The sequence below is a fragment of the Sminthopsis crassicaudata genome, chromosome 5 (genome assembly GCF_048593235.1).
Source record: "Sminthopsis crassicaudata isolate SCR6 chromosome 5, ASM4859323v1, whole genome shotgun sequence".
In the NCBI taxonomy this organism is placed as follows: Eukaryota; Metazoa; Chordata; class Mammalia; order Dasyuromorphia; family Dasyuridae; genus Sminthopsis; species Sminthopsis crassicaudata.
In genome coordinates this window covers 92,592,037-92,611,480 of record NC_133621.1, presented here as the reverse complement: position 1 = coordinate 92,611,480, position 19,444 = coordinate 92,592,037, and the positions used below count along the sequence as shown (strand labels likewise).

Sequence of the window (19,444 nt, the reverse complement as noted above, 5' to 3'; positions counted from 1 at the left end):
TACAGTACTAAACATACCATTATTCAAGTTGAAGAGAAAGCTGCACATGTACTTATCATAAACCTTTCCTCTTCTGTCTGCCTCATCCTGAGAAATAATCTAGAATAAAAGACAAGGAGAAGGTCACCTCTGAATCCTTATGAGTAGCCTCTCTCACAAGTACACCTGAGATGGTGGGTGTGATTCATCTTGTAACTCCATAAATTTTCTTTTTCTAGCCTTTACTAGTAGGATGCTAAAATGGTGACATCTTTCTCCTGGACCATTTCTTTTGAAGGCTTTTCTCAGTGACAACAGGAAAAGTGTGTGCTATTTCATCCATGCCATAAAACAACTTGCCTTACCTCGCCACAGTATTCAGAGATGAATTCATTCTTTTGCACAGGATCTTTGATGAAAATTCCCCAACCTGCCACATCAGATGGTGCCAGTAATAAATGCTAAAAAAGAAACCAGAACCTATTTTATAATCAAAATTACAAGGAAAGTTCAAATGTCTTAAGTAAGACATGATAATAACTACCCTCCTATTCGGCTCAGCTAAAACATGAAATAGAATGCAAAAGCTTGACTGGCTTTTTTTTTTTTTTTTCTTTTTCTTGAGGATTAACCTAGGCATATATAATTCAGCTTGTTAGTGTAAACCGAACGCATTAACTAAAACTTTTTAATGCCTAAATGAATGAGGATACTTGGCCTTTCTACTTCTCACTACTAATATTGTAATACTGTAAGTACAAAAGTGAATTTCAGAAAAAGACAGACACACTGCCACAAGGGCTCTGACTTCTACTCAAGAAAAACCAAGTCCTAAAAAAGCAAGTTGGGATTTGGGGCACTCATGAATTTCCCAATCTCACTCCCCAAAAAAGTCAATTTTATTTTTCTTTAATGTCCACCTCTCAGGAAGTACCCTCTCTAAGAAAAACAGCATTTCTTCAATTCAAGAAGGTGACATGGTATTGGGTATTTAAAACAGAAATTTCTTCAGTTGATAATCATTTCTAATAGCTATCTTCCTAGACTTCTAATCTCTTTGTGGCTAAATTCCTTAAGAAAGCCATCTGTTGATACCTCTTACAGCAATTGGAACACCTAGCAGGTGCATAACTAGGAATTTAGTAATGTCCATAGCTATAGGAAATTTGACATGTTTTGAAGCCCCCACAACCACCTTAAAACCTAAAGCAGTCAAGATGAAAGTGATTTAATCACAAACTAAGCTCAAAGTCTTCAAAGACCCCCAAATTATTTGAACAGTAGGATATTTTCCCTGACTTTTTCTTCAAATTTCAATATATATGGACAATGACAGTTCAGGAATCCACAAATGCAAACTGATAATGGCAGAACGACAATTTCTGACAATGATTGATAGATATATGCTAAGAAAGCTAAATTCCTTTTTCAAAATCTAAATAAGGTACAAAGTGGCAATTATATACATGAATTTCTTCTGCTTCACAATTCACTACACTTTTGGAGAGCTACTAAATAACATTTGCCCACCTACCTTTTTGGATCCTCTCTGAATACTGCAGTTCTTGCAAGACACATTTTTACTATCCCAGTGATCAGCAGCCCCACAAGTCAGACAGAGGTCTGGATCACACTCACGGACAGCCAAATAACAAGGGCACTGTTTAGTGTTGCATTGTGCTTTACAACGGCACCCAGGGAATCTGTTTTGGCCTTCAGAGAGGGTGGGAAAAGGAGAAAGCTATGTTAGTGCAGGACAAGGATTATTTCTCTATTAAGTGCTCCATAGACAGTTACTTGATTAGGAACTATTTATGTATGTGGCTCCATAAAATGTTTATATTATCCTTGCCCTAAAAGAATATATTTTAAAATTCTAAAGACAAATAAAAATCATTCCTTTAACAATCACATTTGAATGTTCAATTATCTTGTGGTATGTTTGTTTTTCTTCTGGGTGCCCCTAACACTGTACCAGCTTTATTATGATCTATTTTTAATGGTCAAAGGAGAGGAGGGGAAAAAAAGATAGGCCCCTTCTTTCAAGACAGGTTTGCCCAGCATGCAAAATGGCTTTAGAAGCTCAATGTTCCTTAAGTGAGATTTTCCTGAAGATGACCTCATGAGTAACTTTTTAAAAAGTGTAAAAATACATACTTTTAAATATTTGTTGAATGAGTGCTTCAAATCCTCTTACTAAAAAATGTATTTGATGCTCATCCTATTACAATGGGCATGACAGTGCACAAGGATAACAAATACTTACATTCTGAGCTACACTGACAAAACTTCTCACAAAAGTTTTGAGCAATCACGCATGGGCAAGAACTGTCACAAGGCTGACGTGGATGATCACAGGGTTGATAGTTGTAAACATGGTTAGAGGAGCCATCTGAATAAAGATATTAGTATGAAAAGCAATTGAGCCAGGAAACTGTAAGACTATTATATGTATAATTATCAAGTGGAAATCTTCCCTCTATCCTCTGCAGCTTAGCTGGATTTTCTTTACTGTATTTACAATGTTACACGTATTCCTGTTTACAAAGTGATGGCAAAAATTAGGAAATGTTAATATTTCCCAACCCCCATGAACCTGCTCAGAAGCATTAATTGTCCACCACATCTCAGCCATTTTTCCAAAGCAATTTCCCTTTAACACAAACACTGCCTCTCTCCATCCCATTAGTTTAGTTTATGGGAAATACAATAGGGTAGTATCTAAAGGATCATTATCTAGCTCCCTCAATTTTTGTTTAATAAACAGCAATATCCTAAACCCTGATAGTGTGACTATTTAGTTACAACATGTCAGTTCCTTGTGGCACAACAGACTCCCCATGGTGAGGCCCTAAAAACAATTAAAAACCAAAGTAGAAATGCTTTAAGATAAAGTTAAATGGAAAGATGCTAACCCTTTTTCAGTTGTATCTTTCTGCAATGTGCAGCCCACAACCTGCAAAAACAAACAAAAAAAAAACACAACACAAACACAAGAAAGTTGACAGGAGACTCCTCCTTTTCCTAGAGCTTGGAGAGTTAGTTACAACTACAAACCCAACAAAAAATTACTTAAATGGAAATGTCTATGTGACCAGACTAGCAATACTTAATGAAAGCAAAGTGTTCTTAGGAGAGTCATCTACAAACTGATCAAACAACTCTAGGACAAACTGACCACTGGGGGGTGGAGGGGGAATATATATGCAAAAAATTAAACCCACATTCCTCTGTTCAACTTTAAAGAAAAACCAGCAGATCGCTTCCTGTGCTTGCTCTATAACATCCTATTATAAAATCCTACTAAGAGATTTTCCAATTTATTTTGATACATTTTCCACTGGATTGCCTAGTTTGATCATGTCTCTTCATTCTATCATTAAGAAACCATGATTGCTTGCTCACTATTAATCTCGAGAAGGAGATGAGGATAACCCTCTCCAAGAAAACGTGCCAACATCTGTGTTGGGCAAAATTCCTGCTGGCAAAAGCTTTTGAATTCAATTTCTTGAGTACTGAATTACATTGGCCCTCTGTTTTTTTTGTTGTTTTTTTTTTTTTGGGGGGGGGGGGGGCGCGCGAAATCAACTAGTATAACCATAGCAAGGTGGCTGGCTGCTGGCTCTGATTAGGCTTTTGGGGGTGGGGAGTTCTGCAGATAACCTAAGTTAAGCCATTTTCTTCATAATTGTGCTGAAAATTTCAGTTTTTCACGGTTATCATATTCTACATAGTCTTATCTCAGAAATTAGCATCAACGACTCAACTTTAAAGGAAATTACCCAACTGAAATAAGCAAGCAGTAGTTCTTAGTAGGGAATTCAGAGTCCTCAAATGAAATTGAGCTTAACCTCATTAAGTCACTAGTGTAGCCAGGACGGATACATAGCTAAACTTTTACCCAAAAACCACATTAAGCTATCATCCTTTTCAATATACAGTTTGCACTAATGAGAAATGTCCATTTATCATGCTTCTCTATCCTAAATCATTTAATAGTAGCCTACTGGTTTAATAAAATCTGTTGATTTTATTTTAAAAATTAGTTTCTCAAGTACAGAGCCATATACTATGTGGCAGCAAAAAAAGCACACCATAGTAGCTGGCTCAAAAAAGCCACCACACCCCAGGCAGATAGAATACTGAACCTATTTCCTACAGTTTTAGAACTACAAAATACTTACCGGTGTTTCCTTTTTTTCTTCCTTGGAGGTGTATCAACATCCTCAGCAGGAACTGGAGCTATGATACTAGATTCCTTTACTCTAAACTCATAGACCTGGTAAAAGAGAGTAGTTAAATGGCCATGAGGCAGGTTGTTCCTGGAGTAGTGGTGGTGATGCTGCCTTCTAGACATTTAAATCCTCTGCATACACCTTTCATTTTCATGGCTCCTGACCTTAACTATGCAAAATAATAATATAAAATTTTTTGGATAATTTTTGCTTAAAAGTAACCATTTAATAGATTTGAGATAAATAAAGCAATGATCTCCTTTGGAAAATTGTGCATTTAGTCCCACTTATTGATTTTCTTCTGATGTTCTTACCTGTCTGCATGTTTTGGTCCCAATCAACCTAGCAATGGCACAAAAATTATCATAGTAAGTGCCAATAAGAACTCTGAACATTGAGGCTTCAGCACCACTCCATTCCACGTTCTCAGGAGGTTCAATATTTGGCTTCATTTTTATTGGTGTTTGACACCTGGAGTTTGCCTCTGTAAAACCAAGATAAAATATAAAACATATTATGTTTTTAAAGATAAGTTTACTCTAAAACTAACTTATATGCAGCCAGTTACTAGTTCTCAGTTGTAATGGTTCTCAGTGGCCAATAGAACTAAAACTTAAAATCCTAATTTAGCCAATACTTCTAGTAAACTCAAAAGATTTGTTGAGTTGGTTTCTGTTGTATTCAACTCTTCATGAACACATTTGAGATTTTCTTGGCAAAAACAATGGTTTTCCTTCTCCAGTTCATTTTACAGACGAGGAAACTTGAGGCAAACAGGATTTAAGGAACTTAATTAACCCAGCGTCACAAAACTAGTAAGTGCCTGAGGCCAGAGTCAAATTCAGGAAGATTCATCTTCCTAATGCCAGGTCTGGCACTCTATCCACTGCACTATCTAGCTGCCCTATATTTCTAGATGTCTTCCATAAAACCTCTTATCAGATTTGTTTAAAAGTCCCTTAGTGGATTAATGTGATTGTATTTTTCTTCCTTTTCTAGTGAAATAAATAAAAGAATCACACAGGAACTCTGAACTTAAATCAACACAGAACAACTTAATTAACTACTCAACTACTTAAGTCATGAATTAATTCTTTAATCCAGTGTATTTTAATAATATTGTCTGTGGTATCAAAGATAGTACTAGTATGTTAACAAAGTCACTTTGGTTATATAATTTTTTTGAAAATTCTCAAACCAGGGGCAGGTAGATACACACAGTGGATAGAGACCAGTCCTGAAGTCAGGAGGACCTGAATTCAAATTCAGCCTCAGACACCTTCTAGGAAAAATAAAACCTCAGAAACTAAAAACTCCTCAAACCAAAGATTTTAAAGCATCTTACCAGAAGAACTAGAAGTTTCATCTTTCTTTTCTTCTTCCTCTTTATCATTATTCTCTCCACCTGTTTCAGTTCCAGCTTCCCTATCACTGTCTGTATCCTTTGATTCCAGCACATTAATGGTTGGTGTGCTTGGTCTACTGCTGTTATTTGGAAGCCTTCCCCTTCGGCGACCTCCTGGGCGCTTTGGAGGTGTTTTGATCCGTTCAGCAGTAAGAGCAGCTGCAAACTCCTTTGCCCCTTCCTAAAAGAAAAGAAAAAAAGTTATCTTCAAGACATGTTTTGATAGAGAGGGGGAAAAAAAGATCGTGCTTGGCAAAAATTAATTAGATCTGTGGAACCAGTTTAAATTCATCATATAAACTTAAATATTTAATTATAATTTTCTCTATACCTACATATACATATTCTGAGGGATTTCTTTCCAAAATTTTCAGGCTATGAAATAGATGGATGAAACTGTCATTAATACCAAAAAGTGATGAAAGAAATTTCAGGAACAATAATTAAAATATAAGTATATTTTTATGTAATGGGATCATTTCTTCTATATATATAGATGTTCAAGGAAAATTTTCATAAGCCGTATTTTAAATGAATTTGGGAGAGTCTTCTGTTTAATAGTAAAATTTTTTGATTAAGTGACAAATCTTCTGATAATAAAAATAAATATCATAATTTAAGTTTCACAATTTAGATTTTCATGTATTAAATCAGTATGTACCTTTAGTGGAATGTCAGAATGTGTAGATAGTTCATAAAAACACACAAGAATATTTTCACCTTGGTCTACTTATTTATTACCCTGAGGCCCCAAAGCAGCCTGAGACCAGAGAATAAGGTTGGTGGGCTTAGTAAAACTTAAACAAGGGACTGAGTAGAGAATTTTGGAATTCTCAGTTTTTAGGTGACTTGTTTATAAGCCCTGCTTGGTTTTTGTAGAACATAGCAAAAAAAAAAAAAAATCCCTGCCCCTAAGGAGCTTACATTCTTTGAAAGAGACCAGATTTCTACAAACAAAACAATACAGTATTCAAATGTGGTAAGCATTTAAAAAAAAAAAAAAATTTTTTTTTAATTTTTAAAAAATGGATGGTCAGAAAGGGGAGCAATCAATGAGGCCTTAAGTATCCTGCTTGTTGTTAACTGTCCATGTTAGAACGATGTTCCAGAGGGCAAGATTCTGACCTTGTAGACCTTCACCGGAAGTCCAATATAAAGACTTCATTAATTCCTGGACAATAAAACAACAAATCTTACCAAATGCTGGTAACAGTGTGGTCCACAAGGTTTGTTATCTAGTGCTGTTTCTGTGTTCTTCCGCTTATAAGTGTTGGGTGTTGCATGGAATGCTGTGAAAGAGACAAAACCATAAACTACCCAAATATATCTTGGGAACAAAGTCAGTTATCTAACCAGTTTATCAGTGTAGCTCTATAGAGCCACTGAGTGGAAAACAGACCTTGTTATTTATCTACATTATTTAATAAATTTTCTCTTCTAACCCTTTGAAGATCATCACATTTCAGTTTAATAAATAAGTCTCATCCAAAAGAAGTGACTGATATTCTGGGATAATTAGTGATTTCTTTTTTTTGGCAGGTGAAAGTGATAAGATTCTTCAAGCCATGACTGTAAACATTTGTTTAAACAAAGTCCTTAATCTCTTCATAGAACAGTGGGTATTCCCTCTACAGCTAAATGAAATTATTTATTTTTAAGAGAAGTTTCAGTACTTTTAACTTCAGTAAGTAAGCCTGTAATATTGAGGTTGGGAAGATGGAGGGAGGAGGAAGAGGAGATGATGAAAGGCAAAGAAAAGTGTGGAGTTAGGACAGAAAAATAAGTACTTCTAAATGAAGCCTGCTAAATGTGTGATAAACTGGGTCCCAGATTAGAAGGCGGGAAAAAGTTTAGCAAAATTCCAATTTCTATAAGTCTACCACTGAAGAAAGAACAGTAAATTTTCTTCCCAACTCAGATTGTTCAAAAAACATGGTTTGTGTAAAAGCAGTAACCTTTGTTATATATAAAATTTCATTGTATAAAAACTGAGAGCTTCTGAAGACATTTTCTAATATCCAAAGGGCAAGTAGTTCAGGTGCTTGCTGTTTCAAAAATATCATTAAAAAGTAAAGAAAAGATAATTATAACATTTTAGGTCCAGAAAATCTTCATGTTTACGAAAACTATACTTTTTAAGATAAATGGAAATCTTCATGTAAAAAGCTTAAAAAGAAGGAAGACAGGAAAAGAAACAAGGAAAAATGGAGACAATGCTTTCTTTACTAAAAATATTTACTTCCCTTTCAAGTCTGTGAGCTACCCTTTCTCAAAATGAAAAATCAACAGTATATGACTAATTTGGTATTTAATTACAGTTTGACAAGGTGGGAATCTTTTAGCATCCAGAAGGTTAAAGCTCACACACAGCATTTTAGGAAAGGATTATACCTATAATTGGAATCATTTACTACAGTAACTCTAAAAAACAAAATGCTTTAGGAAAATGTGTATATCTGTTCTCTATTATACAAATTATATATATATATATATATATACACACACATGTGTATACATAAAAAGATGTTAAGACATTAGACACTAATTGATATATTAATACGTTTCCACAGAACCAAATTAATTTAAAGAATTATTCTTAGGAAACCCACTACTGTCTTAATAAATAACAACCATCAAAATCATTGAATCAGCTCAGCTTCAACATTTCCATTATTCAGGATTGGAAACCAATTCTGTACCCATTGTCATATAGCACACTAAGAGGCAATGTAGCACATGGAACACCTGCAGTCCATTCAAACTTCTAATATACTAGCCTTATGGCAAGTCACTTGGGGTCACAAGACCCCAACAATTATCTAAGATGACAACTTGGATTGCAGGTGCCGATCTAAAACTGGTAGAGGGAATTCCTCATAAGAAGGAAAACATAGTCCAGTTTCCCCCTCCCCAAAAAAATGTGTTAGACTAAAAGTAGGAATAGATTTACTAATTTTTTTTTTGGATAGAATTCTTAATCAAAAAACTTTTTTAATTTTGTGTGGTGCTGTTCTTAAATTTCTTTTCATTTCCTCTAAAACTACAGAGAACCATTCTTACCCCCTTAACAGGATTAAGTACTTTGAAATCATGATTCTTTTGGGAAAATGTTTATTTCTCTATTATTTCTATCAGGAAAATTTAAACTTGATACTTTAGTTAAAGTCATTTTCACATATATTTTTCATTCTAAAACAACATCCAATCAAATATTAATAAAGTTATTAGAACACTGTATTTCATCTTAGAATGCTTAATATGGAAAAATGCTTTTAACATTACTAGAAAAAGAAAAGAATATGCCATATATTAAAGGGCTTAAAGATAAAAATTTTTATTTATAAGAAATAACTACAGCATGGATAGCCAATGTGGCTATCAAAAGTTCTGATGATTAAAACTGCAGATCTGAGATCTGAGTGCTTTAGGCATTCAGAATCCAGAAATAGTTCACCAAGTAAATATCATATAGAACAACTCTATATAAAGTCTGTGAGTCCCCTAGATATACTTTTTTCCAGTCCAGAATAATTTTACAGATAACTGTAATATAAGGGGTAATATAACTAGATAGAGAATAGACCTCTAGTTAGGGGCAGATGCAAGACTATTCTTCCTATTATGAAAACAAATTTCTTCAATAGCTATATTGATCAAGTACCAGACCTGCAGTCAGGGAGACTCAACTTTAGATCTGGTCTCAAACGACTTAACTACATAACCTTGGCAAGGGACTAAACCCCATTTGCTTCAATTTCCTTGCTATACATTTGCCTCAATTTCCTTGCTGTAAATAGGAGGAAATGACAAGCCATTCCAGTATCTTTGCCAATAAAACTCCAAATGGGATCATTAAGAGTTCATGACTGAACAAGTCTGTATTAATTTCACCTGCTCTTTGTAATATATTAAATGGACTGTCATATTTCAAATTACTGTTGTATAATTATTTTAGAATAAACATCATGATAATTTACTTGTCTATGTTTACCATAAAAGCCATCTTGCAAATATGTTAGCATTCATGGTTGCAAGTCTCAGAAAGTTCATGGTAGTCCATGGATAACACCAAAATCAAATATACTTGAGTTCAACATGTTCCTATAAGAATCTTTTGAACATCCATCACAAAATAGCAAAAGACCAAATGAATCTAATTCATTCTAGATCATGGATGTACTTGGTAAGAAACAGCCCCCCCCCCAAAAAAAAAAAAATCACCGTATCTGCAGTTTGTGCTTTCTACCAAGATAATAGGTTCTATTTTAAATGACTCAATTGTTTAACTTTACCAAGTTTCTCCACCTCTGCTTTTCACTTCCCACTATCTTTTAACTATTATTTCTTCCTAACATTTTTTAAAGAAAAGCAAACAGCTTATGTGCTGTACATAAATAATAATTTCAACATTACTATTACATTTAATGCTTAAAATTAAGTTAAACTGCAGAAGGTCAGATTATGAAAAGGGTTCCAATTAATATTACTTTAAAGATCCAGTGCCTTTAATTGAGAAGTGCTCACTAAACAAATAGTGTTTAGTCTAGCTGTCTCTGCTGAAACTTTTATAATAAACTAGAACATCTTATCTTTCAGGCTGTTTTTTCGCTCCACTTTATCCTTAAAAGTAGCAAGACATATTTGCATTCCAAAAGGCATTGGATTTTAACCTCCACCTTTCAAAAAGATTAGGCACCAATAATTTCATTCACTTTGAAATATTTTGTTTTTACACAGCTCCTAATTTCACCATAATTACTATTGAAAATAAATTATATATTAAAATCTTCCCCAAATCTCAAATATGTTTTGCATGTTTCTCATAAAGTTTGTTTTAGTAATTTAAAAAGAGAAAATAAAATGGACAAAAAGAAATTGATACAATGGACCTCATACAACAGAAAGACAACTCTTTCTAAATAAGCCAAAGATGACTTTGTCACTGAAGTATAATTGAGGCTATGAAGTTCAGCACACTGTAAGCTTTATTATAAATAGCTTATAAATAGCCTTCTTGAGAATCTCATTCTCAAGTGCCTTTTATGAGCAGCTGACCAATACCAGAAATGATTTTAAAACAGGATTTCACTTCATCTTCTTTTCAACAACTTAGTGTTACAACTAATGAATTTAAAAGGCTATCAAAATTAGTGATAAACTTTAAAATTAAACTCTACTATTCTAATACACAAAAGGGTTAACATCTTCTATTGTTTAAAGGATTTATTTTTAAAAATTAAATGTTTGGAATACACTGTTATAAAAGCTACCTGGAGTGGATAGGGTCAAGAGGACAGAATTCAGATCTAATTTCAGATACTTAATATTAATAGTTGTGTGACCTTGGGCAAGTCACTTAATTCTAATTCCCTCAAACAAACAAAAAGAAGGTAAATTGTTGGGATACTTTGTGATTCTCTGAGAAAACCTTCTGGGCAAGTCACAAACTCTCAGCCTCAATTTCCTTACCAAAAAATTAAATATAATTACCTACCATTAAATGAGATACTATATGCAAAAAAGTACCTTAACCCTTAAAGTAACCCATCATAGTTAATGATGTTGCTATTATTCTAAATTAGTATTTCTGCTTACCAAGTTTTATGCATGTAACTTCTTGGGCTTCAGCTTTCTCACCAGTAGCTGGTCTGAGGTCACTTCCAATTGCCCTATTATCTTGTTTTCGCTACTAAGATTATATTTGAATATAACTAAATTGTTACATAAAAATTTAGCCTTTTAAATATGTTGGGGGGGGGGGTAGGGGGATTATGTTTGAAAAGTTTTCATGACTAAGTGTTCAAGGGCCATTATAAAGACTTTGAAAAATTGAAAAATGCTGAAATGATCATGTTTAACAATGCAGCTTTTTCAATTATATTATTAAATTATTAGTTTAGCTTAGATCCAAATTTACCTACAAAGTGATCATATTTTTCCTGCCCTGAATATAATATTAATAGAATGCTATCATTTTACAGAACTAACCATACCAGGTATAAATAGTCTAGAAATTTCTCCAACTAAAAACAGATTGAGGGGGAAAAGGGGAAAGAGTTTAAAGGGAAAGGGTGAATATGGCAAAAGGTGAAATGAAGACCGGAACAAGTGTGCCTGATGCACACATTTGATGCAATCGTTTGTTCACAAACTACAAACAGATATAAGAACTCAAAGCTGAGCAAACTGGAAGCTTTTTGTGTGAGGCTAAACGTATTCAGGTAGGGCTTCTCAATTTTTTTGATCCTTTTCCACCTGAGAAATTTTACATGTATAAAAATCAAAAGTGTGTATTTGTATAAATATTATGGTTTGTGTACAATAATATAATTATATATATTTATAATTGTTTATATATCTCAAAGGCAAATACAAATCTATTTGTATAATTTTAACATTCAGAAATACTGTTTAGCTATTCAAGTAACTTTTTAGCTGACAAAATATACACAAAAATAGTCAAGTTTTGAGTAAATGTCAACTATCTGGAAACTAACTTACTCAATCTCAAGCAGGCCGTCATTGTAACAAATTTTCTAATCATCCTTAAGTCTCTGAATCCTATTGGACTCACTGACTGCCTCCTTTCTTTCATAGCAAAGAGTCCGCCTCCTACTATATATTCAGAGAAAACAGAGGTCATTAATTTCAAACTCCTATTTCACACAATCCAAAAGCCCTTCTTCTCTTCATCATCCTTCCATTCTTTCCTCAAATCTGTTTTAGGTGGCCAATCCGCCACTCCATTTATATTCACCTCTTCCTATGTTCTCTTTTCTCATTCTTGGCCTCTCCTTAACCATTAGCTTTTTTTCTGACTTCTAAAGTATACCTGGGTCTTCCCTGAAACACATATAATCTCAGGAATGGAGGAAACAAGCTATTTTTTGTACCATAATCTCACAGCATCTGACAACATTTCAATTGCTTCAAACTTGGTCTCTGTAAAAATTAAATCTTGTTTAAGAAACTCAGACCTCTTATCTTGGCCATGTTCGATGCAAAATAAAGATAAAACCAAGAAGGGGAGGGAAAAACCCTGATCCTACCAATCCTTTAAACTATGATTCTGAATCTCACTTTCAGTCAAATGTTTTTGAAAGTCCATATATACTCCATACTTACATTATTCTAACTTCTTCATCCTTTGCAATATAACTTCTGATTCAAATTGTTCTCCAAGATTACCAATATCTCTTAAATGTTACATAATGTCTTCTGTTTTTGAAACTAAGAACTACCAACTTCTTCTGGACACTCCCTGGGACTCTTGCTTGTTCTTACACTGCTCTAACCAATTCTTTTTAGAATTCACAGTATTTCATCCTATTCCCCCCTCACTGAATGTAGAAATTCCCACATTTCTCAAAGCTTACTGAGTCACAGGCCCTTTGTTCCTCTTTTAAGTGCAAAAGATTCCCATATCTACTTAGCCCTTCCTAAACTAGCTTTTGAATTTCAATGCTTTATGCCATATACATCTTAAATTCAAAATGTTCAAAAGAGAACTCAGTATATTTTCCAGGAGATCCATCCCAATTCCATATTTTTTTTTAATTATTCCATATTGAAGACATTACTACTTTTCCAGCGATCCAGATTCATAATTTTGGAACAGTTTTGCCTCTTCACTCCCCTCCATCAAATTACCACATGTAATTAAGTTGCAAGTATGGTCAATTCTACCTCTCCATTCTGTTATCCTAATTCAGATCTTCATCTCTACTACTGCATTTAAAATCATCTTCTTGCTTCCTATTTCAGCTTCCACAGTGCAAAATTAATATTTCTAAAATACAGCTTCTGACTTTTATTTATTGGCCTGCCTTTTTCACAAATTTTCAGTGGTTACAAAATTTAGTAATACATCTCACCTCTACATTTAAAACTCTATTTTGCTTTATATGCTTTCTCTCCCATTACTCTGATTTGCTAAAGGTTCTCTATAAGAGACCTTCCATCTCTCACCTTCTTGTTTTTTGCACACATAGCTGTCCATATCTGATATGCATGCCATCTTCCCCACAAAGCTCTACATCTTAAAATCCCTAGTTTCCTTCAAAGTACAACTCAGAAGCTAGTTACTATATGTGGCCTTTCCTAATATTTGTTTTATTGTTTTCTTCTTCTTTAAATTAATATGTATAAAGTTGTGTGTTTGCTATAAGAAAGTAAGATCTTTAATGAAAAAGACTTTCATTTCTATCTTTGTAGCCCCAACTACCCAATGCATCAGAAAGGAAGCACTTAATAAAAGTCTTAAATTTAATTATCCAGTAATGCAAAATAAAAATTAAGGCATTACTATGTGTGCATATACATTTTACTAAGGAGGTGTCTAACATTTTTCAGGATAACAATGTCAATTTAAAAAGGACAGAATGTATCTAAACACCAGTTTTATAGGATCTCTCATTCAACATAATGCATTTCATGGAAATCAGAAAGTGGTATAAACAAAGACTAATAAACTAGGACATAGCAATAATAAAATAGTACTTTACATTTATATTATGTCTTAATTTATAAATATATATCTAATAATTTAACTATAATAATCTACAAATATAATAATAAACTATAATAATAATCTAACTATAAAAACATTAACATGATATAAAAGTATTACTACAATTTCCAGTAGGCCAATGAAAAACTAGACATCAAATTAAGAATACATTTTAAATAATAAATATAAGATTAATTTAATAATTTACCATATTATATAATGTTACATTTTATTATTTTATTTAATAATTTATTAAATAAGATTAACTTATGATTGACTGGAAATTGATACTCCATTTTTTTTCCAATATGCATTAAATGTAAAGTTCCATAATAAAAAAAAAAGTAAACCAAAACGTACAATAATTGAACTTACGATGTAAGAAACAGTCATATTTAAAGCAGCGCCTGCAGAAGAGAGTATGAAATGAGTGCAGGCTTTGCTCCCTCTGAACAGACTTAGCATTTGGTCCATCTATGTTTGGTGTACATTCAGGAGGAAGAGCTCCAGGAAGTTGCTGCTCTGTTAGTTCTTTATACCTAGTAATCAAAATAAAAGAATATTTTTGGAAGCTAAATTCTTAAAACTATTTGATCATTGCAGTTGTCATTTCAGTACTTCTTTCACAAACACACACACCCCACGACTACAACAACTTAAACATGAAGAGAAAATTAACCTGAATTATAATGATCAAGACTGTCCCCTGGGGTACATACAAGTAATTATAATTAAACTAATTTTAAAAAAAACTTTTTTAAGAGAGATGGATCACTGGATAAGAGAATGACAAGAGGGGATATATATCTGTAAATGAATATAATGTGAAAAACAACAAATATGCATTTTTAAAAGTAAAATACAAATATCACATGTATTTAAATCTTTCTCTCCACTCACAGAGACCACTTTAGGTCAGGTTGTCATCACCTCTCTCTTAGATTATTGTAACCATCTCCTAATTGGTCTTCTTGTTTAAAATCTCTCCTCACTTCAATTTATTTACCACACTGCTACAAAATTATTTTTCCCAATTGTAAATCTGACCATATCACTCCCCTATTCAATAAACTCCAGTGGTTTTCAAAGGCCACTCTGTGGAACTATGAACTTCTGTTTACTTTGTTAAGCCCTTCACAATCTTGCTCCACAATCTCACTGAACAAAACTCAATCATCTACATCATGGGAACCAGCAAAACTGGCATTCTCTGTTCCTTGAACACCACACTTCACCTCCAAATTCATTGCTTCTTCCTGGAATGTTACAAGCTCACCTCAGAGTCCTTTCTGTACTTCCTTCTTTCTACACAAAGCCTTTCCTGATCCCTCCAATTTTGGGGAAGTTCTCAGTCTCTCAAATATATGTATGTATGTATGTATGTATGTAACACTTCATAGCTCTTTATTCTGTGTACACACACAATGAAATACTGCTCGTATGAATATTTTGATATTTGAAACATTTATGTAGTAAGAAAGTTTCTCTGAAGATCTGAGATGCAACTACATTAAGCTACATTAGGCAATTTATCCAAACTCATTCTACCAGTATTCATGTGGGGCCAACTCTATGGTGTCCTGCCATTCCACCTATTATCTTCACATAAAACCAACCCAGTTTTTCCAATCCTCATATGGAACTAGAGGTTAAAAACAAGATAGGAGATAGTATAGTACACTGAAAAAACATAATTTGGGTGTTAGAGGAACTGGATGAAAATCCAACCTCTGACCCTTCCTATGCAACCCTGGGCAAATGAGTTAACCTCCCTCAGCCTCCTTATTTATAAAATGTGCAGACTAGACACATACCTCTGATACTCTGGTCAGAAGGGACAGGGCCTTGATTATGATGATAAAGAAAAAAAATTTAAATGAAAAAGGTGGTCATTGTCAACCATTATTGGCAGGTGATTACGTTGCTATAGCACTATAAATAACTAATGTTCTATGAAAAATACTTTTGCATGTTACTGTCCCAGGCCAAGCTGAGATTCTTTGAGGAAGACCAACTCTAAGCAATAGCATGATAGAAGAATGTGTGAAGCAGCTCAGGTGGCTAAATGAGTGAGGAGAGGGCACAGAGAAATAAATGGCAGAAAAAATAGTCTTCTACTTCTTGGAAATTCTAATTGGCTATTCAATATGATTCATGCTAATATTAACATATTGCCTGAAAGCCTGTAAAAACCTCCTAACATCTAGAATTCATTTACTCAATAAATACCTAATTGGGCACTACTACATTCATGGCTATGTTCTAAATATTACAAGAGATAAAAGAAGCCATAGTATCACATAGTCTAATCAATAAACAGGTCATATGTGAAATTATGTAAAAAGAGAGGTACTATTCACTATGATTATTAAGCTCAGAAGAGTTCATGTTAACTATGAAGATAAGGCTTTATAAAGGAACTGATACTTTAGCTGGGTTTTGAAAAATAAGGCTAGTTGTACTATATAAATATGGCTGGTTGGATATTCCACGTAAAAGAAAACTATAAATAAGCCAAAAGGGAAAAAGTAGATGCTGGGAACAGCAAATGATGGCAGCTAGAAGAGTTTAAAGACTGGTTAATGAGGTTGGAAAGATAGACTAAGGCCAAATAAGAGAAAGTTTTCAATGTCAAACTTAATTCAATAGAAAAGGGAAATCACTAAAGGATTTTGAATAAATAAGTATTATATTAGGAAGATTAGTCCCAGTTCAAAAGAAGGTGTTGGGAGAAGGAATAAGAATAGAAAAAAACATAAAGAAAATCAGTTATAAGGCTCTTGGGCCTGATCTAGAGTAGGTACAATTGGGATGGAGAGAGACTAATGTGGGGATATAAGAATAAAACAAAACAGAGCACCTGATTAGATGAAGTGAACTTGGACAAAAAAGAGGGAGCACTAAAATAATAATCATACAAAGCTTTGAGCCTGGATAACTGATTAGTAGGATAGATATGGCACTTATGTTCTCCTTTTTTCAAGAGAAAAAATTTCTTGGGGAGAAAAATAAAGCCACAATGAGGTGTTCCTAGAAGCCTAAAGACAAGCAACTAAATAGTCCTGAGGTTTGAAAGAATAGATCCTAAGAATGAGAGGAAATGGGTTTTTTGGGGTTTTTTTATGGATTCATTTGAGATACCTAAACGTATATTGATAGCCTTATTGCCTTATGGGGCCCCCTATTCCATAGATGGACTCCCTGTAATGTCCTTGATCTTCTTCCTTTGCTCTAATCTCCTTTTAATAAGACAGACTTGTTCTATTAGTCAAAGGGGAAGGCAGGATTACCCTTTTTTTTTTTTAACCAGTCTTAGAGAGGGTAAAGGATGGTTTTAAATCCCCACAAAGGCCAACAACTCGCCATTTTAACTACTGTTTCTATTTTAATTTGTGTCTATTGTAGGGATGGAGGAGGCAAGAAACAAATTAGCTGACAAAAAGTCTGAGAGAGAACTGGAAAAAGTCTCACTTTAATAAGAAATATCCATAAGAAAAGGGAAGGAATATTTTGATCTAGAGAACAACTACTCTGAAAAAGGCCCTAGAGAACACATTTTGAGAAGTAGAACTGCCACTAGAAATAAATGCCATAACATGTTAAGGACCTGTAATTTTGAAGATTTGGGAGTATTCATTTGGAAACTCCTTTCAGATCCTAAAAGTCTATAATTTGTCTGAGGCTAGAAGAGATCAAGTGCCTTGTTCAGGATTGAAAAGCAATTGAGTATGAGAGGCAGCATTAGAATTCAGGTCTTCTAGAGACTCTAGAGCAGCCCACTAGCCCATAAATCAAAGCTGTTGGAAAGGAAGGGGAAATACACAGCTTCAAAGTTCCCAAGATAGTTGAGAAGGTATTAAATCACACTTTTAGGTCTCATCCCAAGCTAGGGCGGGATGTAGAAGAGAAAGAAATTTCTTCCTCTTACCTCATTTCAACTTCATCAAGGAGTTAATTAAAATAAGGAAACAAAATAAGGAAAATTAGATAGGTTCCATTTGGACATCCCTAAGAAGCCATACCCTTTGGGGCAAACTGTTCAATCAAGAATGATGATACCAGGGGTAATAATAAAAAATTTTTTTAATTCCCATATAAACTTACTACTTATTCTGAAAAAACAACCAGGTCCTTCCAACTTTAACATGCATATATTTAACATGCGTATATTTAAAATATATTTAACATACATTTGTTTTATGAAACAAAAAGTAATGCAACAGAATTGTTGGTCAGCTGTCAATTTCATTTTCAGAAGCCAAGAAACATCCCAAACACTATACTAAGTAAGTGCTTTACAAATAATATCTTATTTGATAAGAATAACATGTTGTATTCAAGGCAAGGAGGCAACACCTCTAACGAAAAATCTTACTTCTCCTTTAGTTCTTCTGCTGTTCCTTTATCAGGAAACATTGAGGAAATGGCTTCAAAAATCTTGTCAGAAGGAAATTTCCGAGGTGGATGGCTTTCTTTATCTAAACAGAAATGAAAGACACATAAAAAAGTTTTAATTGAACTAGTGAATTTTCTTCCCAATGGGTTTAAATTCTCCAAATCAAAACTTAGACAAAAAAACATTCATCAGGAGAGAATTTCTTTCAATTCTACATAATTCCCATTTTTCTATAATAAATTCACAATGAATATAATGCAATAATGAATATGCAAAAGTAAAAAGAAATTGCATTTAAAGATTATTTGTCTATTAAGTATGCTAGAAGCAGCCTGGATTCTAAATTCCAGAATCTGAGTTTCCAGTCCCACCTCTGCCATCAGCTTTGTAATCATAGGCAAGGCACTTCATGCACTTAAAGCTTAGATTCCAAGAAACTGTAAAACAAACGAGTGGAAACTAAATGACAGACAAGATACCTGGCAATAATCCAAAATTCTGGAGTTCTAGGATTCTCTGATATCGCATTCTTTAAGCTTAACCAACTAATAAAAAACAACAATAAGTCAATGAGACCCAAGAGGGAGATTGTTAAGGAAGTTTTGGGGCTAGTATAAGGGAGGATTCCAAAAATATTAGTATGGATATTAGGCACATAAAGGTATAAATGAACATAACCACATCTGATTATACTATTTTGAAAGTATGGTGTAATAAATACTATTTGAAAAATATAATAAACATACCATCTCTGTTATCCTCTAAATCTTTTTGTTTTTCATCTCTCTCATCAGGATAATCTCCATCATCATCATCTTCATCATCACTGTACTGACCAAGAGCATTCACTAGCTCCACAAATATCTCATCATTTATAAACCCACATTCTGAAATTAATCACATTGAAATGTCAGGAGAGA

The 19,444-nt window shown here is 33.7% G+C and overlaps 1 protein-coding gene across 16 annotated transcripts in view; it reads right to left on the bottom strand.

The window, feature by feature from the left end:
• Positions 1 to 19,444, bottom strand: part of EZH2 (enhancer of zeste 2 polycomb repressive complex 2 subunit) — a 110,745-nt gene that overhangs the window by 1,434 nt on the left and 89,867 nt on the right. For 7 of the 16 annotated variants that reach the window (XM_074267604.1, XM_074267611.1, XM_074267606.1 and 4 more), the window contains 12 exons: positions 19,271 to 19,411; positions 18,504 to 18,606; positions 14,489 to 14,667; positions 6,817 to 6,908; positions 5,560 to 5,800; positions 4,529 to 4,698; positions 4,164 to 4,258; positions 2,895 to 2,935; positions 2,246 to 2,371; positions 1,514 to 1,692; positions 345 to 440; positions 18 to 99 (listed from right to left, as the gene is read on the bottom strand). In XM_074267604.1, the coding sequence (XP_074123705.1) occupies positions 18 to 99; positions 345 to 440; positions 1,514 to 1,692; positions 2,246 to 2,371; positions 2,895 to 2,935; positions 4,164 to 4,258; positions 4,529 to 4,698; positions 5,560 to 5,800; positions 6,817 to 6,908; positions 14,489 to 14,667; positions 18,504 to 18,606; positions 19,271 to 19,411 (1,545 nt within the window). The remainder of the gene's footprint in view (positions 1 to 17; positions 100 to 344; positions 441 to 1,513; positions 1,693 to 2,245; positions 2,372 to 2,894; positions 2,936 to 4,163; positions 4,259 to 4,528; positions 4,699 to 5,559; positions 5,801 to 6,816; positions 6,909 to 14,488; positions 14,668 to 18,503; positions 18,607 to 19,270; positions 19,412 to 19,444) is intronic. The other 9 variants (XM_074267605.1, XM_074267613.1, XM_074267612.1 and 6 more) reach the window with 3 other exon arrangements.